The 12,605-nt window shown below is 40.1% G+C and overlaps 1 protein-coding gene across 4 annotated transcripts in view; it reads left to right on the top strand.

Annotated features, from left to right (window-relative positions):
- The window catches only part of PTPRB (protein tyrosine phosphatase receptor type B), a 130,101-nt gene extending 118,347 nt beyond the window's left edge, over nucleotides 1-11,754 (top strand). For 3 of the 4 annotated variants that reach the window (XM_073215594.1, XM_073215592.1, XM_073215595.1), the window contains 2 exons: nucleotides 4,391-4,511; nucleotides 6,396-11,754. In XM_073215594.1, the coding sequence (XP_073071695.1) occupies nucleotides 4,391-4,511; nucleotides 6,396-6,433 (159 nt within the window). In that variant the 3' untranslated portion in view covers nucleotides 6,434-11,754. The remainder of the gene's footprint in view (nucleotides 1-4,390; nucleotides 4,512-6,395) is intronic. The other variant, XM_073215593.1, reaches the window with a different exon arrangement.
- The last annotated feature ends 851 nt before the right edge of the window (nucleotides 11,755-12,605 follow it).

Here is a 12,605-nt window from a genome sequence, read left to right as displayed (position 1 = left end):
TTCATTACAGGCTGTAGAATTATATCACGCTGTATCATAGTTGTTATCCTTCAGCTTTCTCCATGTGACTGAGCTCCTAGAGGCTAGGAACTTGTTTCCCTTCTTTCTATCCTCAATATTTTTTTGAATCTGTTGAATGAATGAACAAATATCCTACAATTATGTTGCTAAAAATCAGCATCAGTGATTATTAATGTAGTGTCATTTCCACAAATGTGAACCATACTTAATATGTAATTTGGGAAAGAGGAGGTGATCACATTGTAAGGAATTGTGTGTCCAGGCCCCTTAGTTATTGTTAGAGGTTTCTGGGTCCATGGGTCACTTCCATACACCTGCCCGCAACTCTGCAGACACATTCTGGCACAGAGCAGGTGCTCCCTACTGTAAATGCCCCTGGCTGGCTTGAGGGCAAGCACGATATGCCAGTGCTCTTCCTTCCTCCTTCTCCCGGGATGTAAGTCCTTCTCCCAGTCCTCTTCTTCTCCTCCTAACCTCCTGAGGATTGTATGGCTCTGACTCCTCAGTGTTAGAGTTCCCAGAGATTTTTCCTTCAGGCACTGCTCTTCTCTCTCTCCGTCTTCTTTCTTTGTGATGTCTTCCACTTGCATGAATTCAAGAACCATGTACGCGGCTCATGTTTCCCCAATCTCATTCTCCTTCCCCAGCACTCACCTAAGTACCTGCTTACGGACAGTTCCACCTGGAACTTATAGTCATCTCAGACTCAAAACCCTCAAACCTGAGCTCATTATCCATCTTTAAAGAAAGAAACAATAACAGGAAAAGCACTCCTGCTCTTGCTCCTTCCAGTTTCAGGAAACAGTGCTGCTGTCCATCTGCCCAAGCAGTGATTGCACGTCCTTTCCTGAGGTTCCCACGCTCAAGCCAGCACTGAGTCCTCCTGGTTCTCTACATCCTCTTGATCTAGTCTAACCTGGCCCCCAGGGCCCTTGCTCAGCCCTGGACTGACCCCATGGGAGCGCAGTTACCTCCGAGTGGAGCTCCTGCCTCCAGCTTCTGCCCTAACAACTCTGTCACCACTGCCCCAAGCAAAGTTTCTTACTTTCTGATTGTGTCAACTCCCTGCATTAATATCTTGGAAAGCTCACCATTGCTTTAAAGCAAAGTTCAAACTCTCAGCCCAGTATACAAGACTCTTCATAACCTGGCTCCAGCTGACTTTTCCAGGTTCGGTCAGAACATGACCCACCCCCATTGTTATACAATCTGCCACAATTAACAAAGTTTCCCCCAACCTGGGCCAGAACCAACTTTGGTTCTTTTGATAATAAAATAAGCATTGTAGTAAGATAGAAATTTTTTCTCTCCTTTTTTTTTCTCTATGAACTCATGGGGGAAAATATGTTCCCAGCCTGGGGCAAATTACCTTTGAAACCAAAATCAGTCAAAGGGAGAAACTCATTTATTGCTTACAAGCAGTTGTCCACTTCTGCTTGCCCATGTCTCTCACAACCCGGCTGCAAAAAGGGACCCCATCCAACCTTTCCAGACCAAATAACGCCCTCCTTCCCCATGTAATCACCTATTGATATGGAGATGAATTATTCTCTCCACCCCTTGGAAACACCTGTTGATATGGAGATGCATTAAGGCCAGGCAAAAGATTCTCAAAATACTGCAATTTTGTCCACACTCTGTCAAACAAAATCCCAAACAATATCCAGATATCGCCTGTCTTGTTTAACTATTTGCCCATGGTGGGCTTCCTTTATAGTCTCAGAAGCCCTGGCCCCAGAGCTGAGGTGGCTCACTTGGTCCTGAGAGTGAGCACCGGTGGTGTGATCCACAGCTGAGCCAAAGGAGGCAGAGAAAGAAGGACATTCCGACCCCTATGTTACTTGTCTGTGTCCTTGGGGAACAGCCACCCTCTCAGCTTCATTCTACCTTATTTGGGCTTCAAAGGGATGTAATCTTCACAAGTTTTAATAAGTATATCAAAGAGCAAGAATTTTTAAAACAAAGAGGCAATTCCATAGGGTATTTTCAAGTGTATCCCTCCTTCTAGCCTGCCTTAGGGGAAATTTTCAGCCTGGCTCTAGGAGAGACACTGAGGAAGTAATCATTTCTCAAAGAACAATAGGTGATAATCACAGGCTGTCAATCTCATTTGCTTCCCATGAGGAGGAAATAGTGGGATTTTGGAGGAATAAGCATCTCAGTGCCCATTTGGGGGATTGTCCTGCCGGTTTCCCATGACCCATACACGTTTCATTTTAGCAGCACTAGACTTTTCACAGCTTCCAGAACATATGTGTGCCCTTTCATATTATTTACATCACTTGGACTGTCCGTACTTCTTTGCTCAGATTCTTACAAATGTCATCTTTTCTCTCTAGTTCGATATTTCCCTTCTTACAAAATGAACCTGATGGCTGCTTCTTACATATGAAGCTTTATGCACAATTGTATCTTACATTTGTCATTTTGTAGATATTTGTTCACATACCCACCTCTTTACTAAACTGAGCACTCAGGAGCCATGAAAGACTACAATTCTATAAATACCATCTAATACTGCAACTGTTACACTACAACTGGTAGTGAAATTGAATAGAACTGAGGCTTCACAAGTCAGAGCAAAAAATGATCTTTACAATCTGAGGTTCATAAATTAGAGTCCATTAAGAATAAAGTGGGAAGCACATTAACAATCTGAAGATTTTAGTAGTAATCATTTTCAAAGGGACAGTCTACTGAGAAAAGGAGAATTTAAGACAAGGAAAATTAATAAATATTAACTGGTTTCAAAGCCAATGGTGGGTCACTGTTGAAGAATTTATTAATAAGATGTAGCACAGGGGTACTAGAGCTCAGCCACAGCTGAACTCTTAAGCTCCCAAAGTAATATCCCAGTAGGATTGAAAATACGAATCATGCTTTGGATGGGAGGAAACAGGAATGTGTTGGTGTATATTTGGTGAATTGTTTTCGAGATGGCAAAAAGAAGCTGTCTATGCTAACCACTATTTTCAGAAGAGTATCCTCGAATTTTCAAGATTGGGGTCACATAAAACAACCACATATGAGTAGGGTTTCTGAGCAGAAATGCAGAGAATAGCTAATATTAATGCAGGCCTTATTTGTGATTGATTAGTTCCTTTAAAATGTCTGAATCTAATGATTATTCCAAACCTACCTTATAAAGTCCCCTTGGTTGAGGACCACACTAGCCTCCTATCAGGGGCAGTGCCTAGAGCAAACCCATAAAAATAAATACTTGCTCATTTTTAAAGATCATTGGTGATGGAAGACCTTATACTCTCAGTTGTATCTCAAACCTTTAAAATACTCTAAAGCTGACCACACTAATGACCTTAAACATGGGGACCAGGAATGTTTTTCAGAATCCATCTAACAGACAGCAACAAAAGTCTTCTACCCTTGAATGGTCAAAGGAAGTTAGCAGTAGGCGAAACCGGGGCCTCCTTGTTTTATAGACAGGGAACTAAAATCCTGAGCCCACAACCAGGGCAAGAGGAGGCCGGCCAGAAGCCCAGTGTCCCTCTCGTGCTGCTGTGATCTCCGGCCGTCTCCTCTGTGCCTGGGCTCTGAGCACTTCCAGTGTTACCTGGCGGGGCCAATGCCAAACGCTGAGGTAGCTCAGACATCCATCCCTTAGCTCGGCCTGAAGGAAGGAAGGAGGCCCAGTGCACAGGGTCAGCTGCCTGTGGAGCTTCTGCTATCAGTGGAGGTCTTTGGGGTGTCCTAGTGGTCACCAAAACACTGGCTTTTCTATCTTTGCTTCTATTTCATAATTAATGAGTTCCCAGATGATTAATAGTGACTCTCTGTGACACTGTGTAACCATTTGTAGTTCCCTGCAGTCAGCCAGCATCTCTGAGATTCTTCCTGGTGCCAGACTTGGAAGCTGAACAAACCAAGATAAATAAGACACTGACCTTGCCCTCAAAGAACTGACAGTCCAGTGGGGTCTGTTGTGCATGCCCCCTTTTTCCCACTCCACTTCCAAAAGAGAGGGAACAAAACAGCAGAGTACACAGTGAAAAGATTTTTTTCATTCAACACTGCAGTGAAATTAGGATTCATCTAAGAAAACTGGTGAAGTATAAAGAATGTGAATGTGAACCCTAGGATCAAATCCTAGGGGCCCATTTCTTAGCTGTGTGAACTTGGATCCAAGTTTCTTAACTTCTCTGAGTCTCCATTCATATGAATGAGTATATCTGTTTGACAAGGTCGTCAAATTATTCAAATGAGATAATTTATGTAAAATGCCATAATTCATTCATCTATTTAAATTTGTTGACTATATAGGCCCCCGTCACTGTGGATGTTTTGTGATTCCTTCGACTTTCTTATGCTTGAGAACTTGCCTTGCTCTGACATGTTTTCTGCTTTTTCGTAGTGTCAGTATGTATATCTACATCAATGTGTAAGGGATGTCCTTAGAGCAAGGAAGCTGCGGAGTGAACAAGAAAATCCCTTGTTTCCAATCTACGAAAATGTGAATCCAGAGTATCACAGAGGTAGGAGTGTTTTACTTTGCTAACCTGTAAGTTCATCTATCAAGGTCTGATGAATCTGGAAACCATTAATAACATAAAACCCCTCCAACATGCACCATCCATTTCTTCTATCCAAAGGCCCTCACAACGTGGCAACAGGGAGGAGAGGCAGAGTGGGGAGGGGACCCCCCAGCGGGGCACGGATGTCCCGTGGTATCGCCTCCTATCGGGCCTAATGGGTCCTCTATTAAGGACTCTGCCTAACATTTCTTTTCTACGCAATCAGGCTCATCCCTGGGGAGGAAGCTTTAAAATCATAACTGGGAATTCAAATTGTAAAATTCCCTTGGAGAATAATTTGGCCATATCTATCAAGGTCCTTAATATGGTCTTATCTTGTCACCAAAGTACTGAAAAAGCTTTGTGCATGATGATTTTCATAGCCAAAAGTCTTGAGTGAAAAAAAACTAAGTACTTAACAGTGGGAGACTAAGTACACCATGGTGCAGTCACTTAATAGAATATGATGCAGTCATTACGAAGGATATTTTTGAGGATATCATAATAATATAAATATTCTTATAAAAAAGTAAGAAAAGCAGACTGTAAAACAAACAAAAACAATACACAGTGGGGGGAAAAGACACTGGAAAGAAATATACCACAGTAGTAAAAACAGATTTCTCTAAGCAGCAAGACAATATGTGATTCTTCTTCTATTTCATGTATTTTCTGAATTTCTAGAACAAGCATGCACCATTTTTTATGTGAAAACGTCAGAAAAAATGTATAAGCTTTATAAGGCACTGCTTTGAGTAGACAATAATTACCTGACAAAAGAAAGGTCTTCATTCCTTTTCCCAGTCTAGAACATTATTAAAATCTGATTTATTACATAGATGAACTGCAAATTTGAGATTATATTCAATCAGTTATCTATTACTGTCTAACAAAGTACCCCCAAACTTAGCAGTTTAACTCAATGTTTATTATCTTACAGTTTCTGTAGATCAGGAATTTACAAGGGACTTAGCAGGGTGGTTCTGGCCCAGGGCCTCTCATGAGGTTGCAGTTCAGACCTTGACTGGGTGTGTAGTCATCTAAAGGCTTGACCGGGATGGCAGATCCACTTCAAGATGCCTTATTGAGATAGACCTCAGTTCCTTGCCATGCAGACCCATGTCCATCTATAAATCAGTTCTTTTTTTGGACAAACATTATTTCAGAGCTATTTTATCTCCGTTTCTAAGTGATCCTCAATTTTATTTAGTCCTCTGCACCCTCTATACCCACCCACCTAGCCAATATATTGAATACTAACTAATCTGTGAAGTACAGATACATGAGCAAGCTGCTATTTAAAGGGGTCCTTTGTAAATCCCATAGTCCTTTTGTATTGTAAATAATTACCCCCTAATTTGTCTGTGTAGTAAATTAAGGTTTTCGCATGTCAGATTCTTTAAGAAGCTCCAGGATAGAGGTAGCTCTGGGGGTTGTTGGAGGTTCTTTTGTCTTGTTTTGACTTGTTTGTTAGTCTTTTTTTAGAGTAATTTTGGGTGCTCCTGAAAGAAGCTGATTATGGGATGGCTGGCTTCAAGCATCTGAAAGTTTTGGATTTAGGTCCTAGCTCCAAAACTAACTAGCCGTAACCACCTTGTGAACTGAATGAGTTCCTCTGCCTCTCTGGGCCCGTGGGCCTCTGTATAAAGCCGAGGGAGATGGGCTAGAATCATCAGTCCCTTCCAGTGCTAGTAATCTGTGATTCTGAATGGAATGACCTGGCCTCTACAGGGATGGTCTGATCCTATCTTGAACTTTAGTCATTTCTGCTAGTTTTTTCCATTTGTGATCCTCATAAGCGGAACATGCAGCTCTGACACACCTTACTGCTGTCTCTAATTGCAGTGTCCTTCCTTTCAGACCCAAGCTTTTCAAGGCATTGAGAATGTATCTGAAGATCTCCTGGATAAAAATCATTCACCTTATGATTTTTTTTTAAATCTTGCTTCATGCCCTACGGAGGTGCCAGCTATTTCTGTTGATACTATGTATAATTTATTAATCTGGAGAATTTTAAAGAATTTATATAATTTAAGGTAACATATTATTGTACATAGTTTTATTTTGTAGTTTCTTCTGTAAATATGTATTTTTTCATAATTTTAATATTAATCTTCATATAATACTATGTTTCCACACTAAAGTATTCATGGATTATTCTGGGTAAACTGATTCAACCTGTATGACAGGCCAAGCAGTAAAATGTGTGTGGAGGAGGCTGTAGCGGCAATCCCATGGGCTGTGGTTTTTATCTGAACAGGCTAAATGGCAGGGCTAGAGAAAGCATACATACGGCTGGCTTTGCTGCACTGCTGTCCTATGAGTCTTTGAATCCAGAGATGAGCTAAATGCTATTTGGACAAATGTACCAGTCAAACAAGCATTGCATGGAAGGGATTGAGCAGCACCAAAGCTGAAGTAGATTGTTGTCCGGAAACTAGTCAGTCTGTCCTCTTTCTACAACCAGAGGTTCAAGTCAGAGTGATCAGGTCAGTGCCATGTCACTTGCAAGTCCAGGATGTGGGGTTGAAAGTTCTGATAGAGGACAATCCCAACAGAAGTGATGAATTCCTTCTCTCAAGGGGGAAGCCACCTGTACCCCTGAGTGGAAATATAGTCATCATGCAAAGTACCACACACAGTGATGGGAGGTTATTTCACAGCGTTCTCGGTATGTTGTGTGAACACACATACCCATAGTGTAATGTATGTGTGGATGGATGTACACTCACTCATCTTTGTCTCATTTTCAATGGGTTACATTCCTAGAAAAGGCAAAATTATGCCAGTCATACTTGGAAGATTGTGGTGGAAGGTTATACTCCTGATCAAAGGACCTAATTTCAACATCTTTACAGCAATGCCAACAGACATTATATATAGTTAATTAAAAAACAAACAACAAAATCTCAGTGGTGTACAAAATTTTCCAAAAGACTCTTTTAGTAAATCACTGAGGTGAAAATATCAAGTGGTCACCTTAAGTTGCATTTAATATAAATTGCATTTAATGTAAAAGGCACTATATACTCTACCGAGTTTATCTCCAGTATTTATACCTGTTTTGACTGTAACAAATCTCAGTGAGTCAGAGGAGTGGGCATTGCCCTCCTCAAAGTCTAGTTCCTAGGGTCTTCCTGGGGAAATTTTGGAAGGCTTCTGCATGGAACCCTCGTAACTTCCTGAGAAATGAGCAGGAACTTTTGCCTTTTTCTCACTAGAAATCTCTCTATGATAAACTTAAGAATTAGAGATCAAGTTTGTTGATCTTACAGCTTCATTTGCAGAAAGAGTGCATTTCTTCTCAAAGTATATATTTTTGCTACATACCATAGCCCCTTAAGTAATATAATGAAGTAGCTGGCACACTAATTGAAAATCATTAACTATATCTGAAATAGTTTTTTATCATTACATAAAACTCCACCCAACTGGAAGAACTTCCAGGGCTATTTGAAGTTTATAAAAATAGGAGAAAACTTGATGAGAATGAATGTGAAGAGTGGTAAAGAGGATTCCAAGTTTTCATAGCTTCATGGTGCTCAACGCTCTAGTGAAATGACAGTGTCAGGCTCTGATTGTGTTTCAGGGAACTAGGTGGATCTTCTAGAAGTGAAAAGGACCAACATATATGTAAGTGTGGTAGCCGTACCACCAGGGAGAGAAACGAGGTCAGAGACTGATGAGATGTGGTACCTACCAAGAACAGCTTTGCCTGCACTAAAAAGGAACAAGCAAGAGAAAAAGCGGAATTGTAAACTCCCATTGCTGGGCACAAAGCACTTTAATACATGAAAAGATACACTTATTTCTTTTCATCCATTCAGAAAAGTTTTAGTACGTGCTTGCAACCTGCTAGGCACTGTCCTGGAAACTATACATTACTCAGTAAAGAGAATGCATCACAATAATAAATTTAGTATTGTTACCATTTTCACTTAAGCTTGAAAGAGGGCCTCTGGGAGACAGTGAAATAACCGAGCATCCAGGATAGTGGCAGCCTTCCACAGGCCACACGCCGGCTGGCAAATGCTAATGCTGCGTCCTTAGCAAACCACTGCATCAAGGAGAGAGAGCAATTAACTGCACAAAGAATTAAAACCGGAAAACCCTACACTAAGAGTAAGAGTAAATAGCACTCCCCACCCCTGGCATATCTGGGGTGGAATCAGTTATGGAAATGGACATGACAAGGGAAAAACTATACGTTCTTCTAGTCTACTCCAGGAAATATTTATTCCTACCCTCCACCTGTCTAATTTTAAATCTCCTTAGCAACAGATATTTCACTACCTTCCCTCCCACCACTGCCAAAGACTGAATACATAATCCAGTTGATCTACTTATTAAATTTGGGAGGGAGAAAAAGGTTTCCTTGACACCCAGCTCAATTGGATGTATTTTAATGTAATCCCGTCATGTGTTCGGTCTTTGGAAACGCTCCGTTTCCTGTTGTGATGGGCAATCCTGTCTGTGCACCTGTGCGACACACTCCAGAAATCAAGTGTTCAAAGTGCTTTTGAGCTATTGAATCTTGGGAGAGTCCGTCTTGCATCTTAATAATTATTTATCCAGGTTATTTATAATTAACTCCTTTCATCTCTACTCATTACATCAATTTCATATTATCATTCCATTGTTCTCTGGATAGAAGCCAGTGTTTCAGCTCTTGGGTCAGATTTTTCAAAGGCTCATCCTCCTATCTGTTCTGGCACACATTTGTCCTCAGCGGATGTTCCTAATTCGCCATTATTTAGCAGTCTGAGGCCCTCTTTTTCACCACTTGTCCCCTTCTCCCTTTTGAATAGGTCTGCTTTCCCAGTGAAATGTGATTTTTTTTTGTTCATTTTATCTCCTTATACCCACCCGTTGGTATTTTTTAGTTTTTTCTGCCTTAAGTAAGAGATGACCAGGATTTCACTTTTAAATACTAAAATGGCCAGAGCACACAGACATCTTGGGGACAGTTTTACTTTATTTGGGTCTTTAATTAATTTTGCTATTACCTCTTGGAAGAAAGCCTAAAATGACATGTGAAAATAACATGAAACCACTAAGCAGATGTCCAACAATGCAAAAATAGATCTCACATGTTATACTTCACACTCTGATTCTCTTGCCTTCATGTCTCGGGATCCAGTTTCTTATATTAAACTCTCTCCTTCCCTTTTGCAAGAAAATTATCAGCCTTATGCTAAATTCTCATTCAGTTAGCTTTCTGGGTCATTGAGGTTGGAATCCTAAAATTCTAAGCCCGCCAGATCTGTAGAATCTGAGCCCAAGTTCTTGGGTGCTCTAGAATTTTAGTTCATATACATGAGCCAGACTAAACTTGACCTGGTGAAAGCAATAGCTGATTAGTTGCTTGTCTGAGGTAGTGGCTCAAGGGCTTTCCAGGTTGCACTTTATTGAGGAAAGGAAATAAATTGATCAGCCAAGACAGGGTGGCAAGAAGGAATGGCTGACCCTCACCCAGGTGGCTGTGAGCAAGCCCTCAACCTAACCTCATTCCTGAAGAATCAGCATGGAAAAGGCTATCAGCCCAAACGCCCTGTTACGTTTCTGAGTATGTTTGACCTGAGGTTTTAAATCACAAGTATACAAAGAATGTTTCACATCAAAGGAAATCAGCAAACCACGACTGCAGAAAGTTAGTGAAGTGATGCAATGAAGGTAATGCAAAAAGATATATATTTGAAGGGGGACTCTAACCAGATATCATCAGGAAGAGAAAATGGCATCCCTTTTGTGTGTCCAGACTGTTCTTTGAAATTGCCTTGTTTCTGTTATGACATATTATCCTTCCAGAGGATCACTTTGTGTTGGTCAGATGATTTAGTTGATTAAGGAATTGAATTGGTTTGATTAGTTTGGGGAATTGACCAGGTATTTGACTCTATTGAATGAGTTTGGAATTCTGAACACACTACCTAAGATTCTTGTTGAAGATGATGCCTTTGAAAAGGGCCATTTTAGTTAAAATGCAGGGTAGAGTTTGATGCAGCCATGATAATAGCAAAAATCTGTTCTGCTCTTAAAATGTTTCTAGCAATGGAAATATTCTGACTAAAAGAATACTCTTGACTTGTAGGGAGGCTCCTGAGGAATAAATGTAAGTGACAAAAAGGCATTTTATTTTTTTTAAGGTTGTCTATACAGATACATTCATGATATAAGGAAATTGTTGGTGAATGCTCCTAAAACAGAGGTTTATGTAATGGAAATTTAAAACAACTCTATTACAGATTTACCAAAGATTATTTTTATAGCCTATATATGCCAATGTACATAATCTTATATAAGATACCAAAGTAAGTTGTTCAAACTGTGAATAATGCCAAACATAATGGATCGCCTCTAGAATATTCATAGGAAAGGTTAGCTGTGGCTATTTTCTGCCTTAAGTAATTTCTTCTAAGAAATACTATCTTTACTCCAAGATCAAGCTTTCTGTTATGTTTGAGATGCTTTAATAACTGAGTGGCTAAGCATCCCAACAAGAAAGGAGCACATGCAATTGTGGCTTTAGGAGTTTGTAGTAGAGTTGACAGTGTTCTGTCTGCAAGCAAGTGGGAGGGTCTGCAATAGCCTTCGTGAGATTTCCTAGTCTCAGCCACACTAACACCTGGGTACATAAGTGCTCTTACCTGAAGAGTCCTTGATCTCTGGTCTTCCATGTGGGATTTACCAGGTTTATAAATTCTGCAAGAACAAAGACCAAATCTTTAATCTTTCTTCTACTCCTACCTTGTAGAAACCAGTGCCCAGCCCACAGACATTCAGCGTACACTTTTTGAGTGGAAATTGTTCCTGGCCCAATACTTGGGATGTTACATAGTCAGTGTCTAATAACACTATTGTGCATGGAAAGTCATCTGGCTATTTGTGTGAAGCTTAAATAAATAATGTAAATAAATCCAGAATAGAGCACTTTGATATATTTTTAATATCGTGTATTTTTTTCTCTGCAAATCTCATTATTTAAAATGGCAGTAGATGATTCTATTTTTTTTCATACTATAGTACCTCCCCACAATAATGTGTTTCTAACCAACTGTACTGGAACAAAGAACTTCATTAGTCTTTCTATTTAAATTATGTATTTGCTTAATATATTTTCATATTTGTAACTGTGGTCAAAGCATCTATATAATATCTTATACACTTTCTCACTAGTACAGGAATAAAAGTGCTGTTTGTTGAAGGGAAGTGTCTTGTCTTCTTTTCACCTGTTTCTCCTTTATCAATTTCTGTCATCCTTCTGCTCAGGAGAAAAGTCAGAGGGGCTGCTTTTCAATGAGAAAAATCTGAAGAACATGACTGTCTTAGCCTTTATTCCTCTGAGTGCTGAGTTGGGTGACTAGGGTATCGTGTACATGTAATAGACTCTCTAGTTGACTGTCTCCACCTAAATTCTTGGTTTCAGTTTTTGCTCATTAGTAACCAGAATGTCATCTGTCCCCACCAGTGCTGTGTATCCCCAGAGGCGCTGCCCCAGCTGGATCACCGTGAGCCCTTCAGAAGCACTTCACACGTTATCAGGCAGTGTGACATTTGTAAAAGCTGCTGGGCCTATTTCCAGAATTATTATTTTGCCCTTTTGCCTTTTTCATATTTCATTTGAAAGATCAGTGTCCTTCACAACTCCGGGGTTTCATTTTTCTACAACTTACAGAAATCTTTATTTTTTAAAACTGTGCTATAATAATAGATGTACATATAAAACCATTAAAGCAGAGCAATCCTTTTTAAAACAGTTTCTGGATTCAGACAATTAGGTTAACAAAACTACTGAACCTACGAAGCAGGTCTTTTTTTTCTCCAAAGTAGCTTTTTGAGGGAATTTACTCATAAAGAAAAAGAGAATATTGCAACTTAGCAATTTTGCAGATACATCTTCCACAGTCATAAAACGTTAGCACTGCCTTTCAGTGTACACCTTAGGGATGGACAGTGAAGGAAACCAAGACCCACATTTACAAGTAATATAGCAAGACAGGACAGCGCTGGAATAGAACCATGTCTTGCAGGGGAGGCCCTGTCAGCATGTAAATA

This window comes from Manis javanica, chromosome 10 (genome assembly GCF_040802235.1).
Source record: "Manis javanica isolate MJ-LG chromosome 10, MJ_LKY, whole genome shotgun sequence".
NCBI classification, from domain to species: domain Eukaryota; kingdom Metazoa; phylum Chordata; class Mammalia; order Pholidota; family Manidae; genus Manis; species Manis javanica.
The sequence above is the reverse complement of the archived record's forward strand: the minus strand, read 5'-3'. Positions and strand labels throughout refer to the sequence as shown.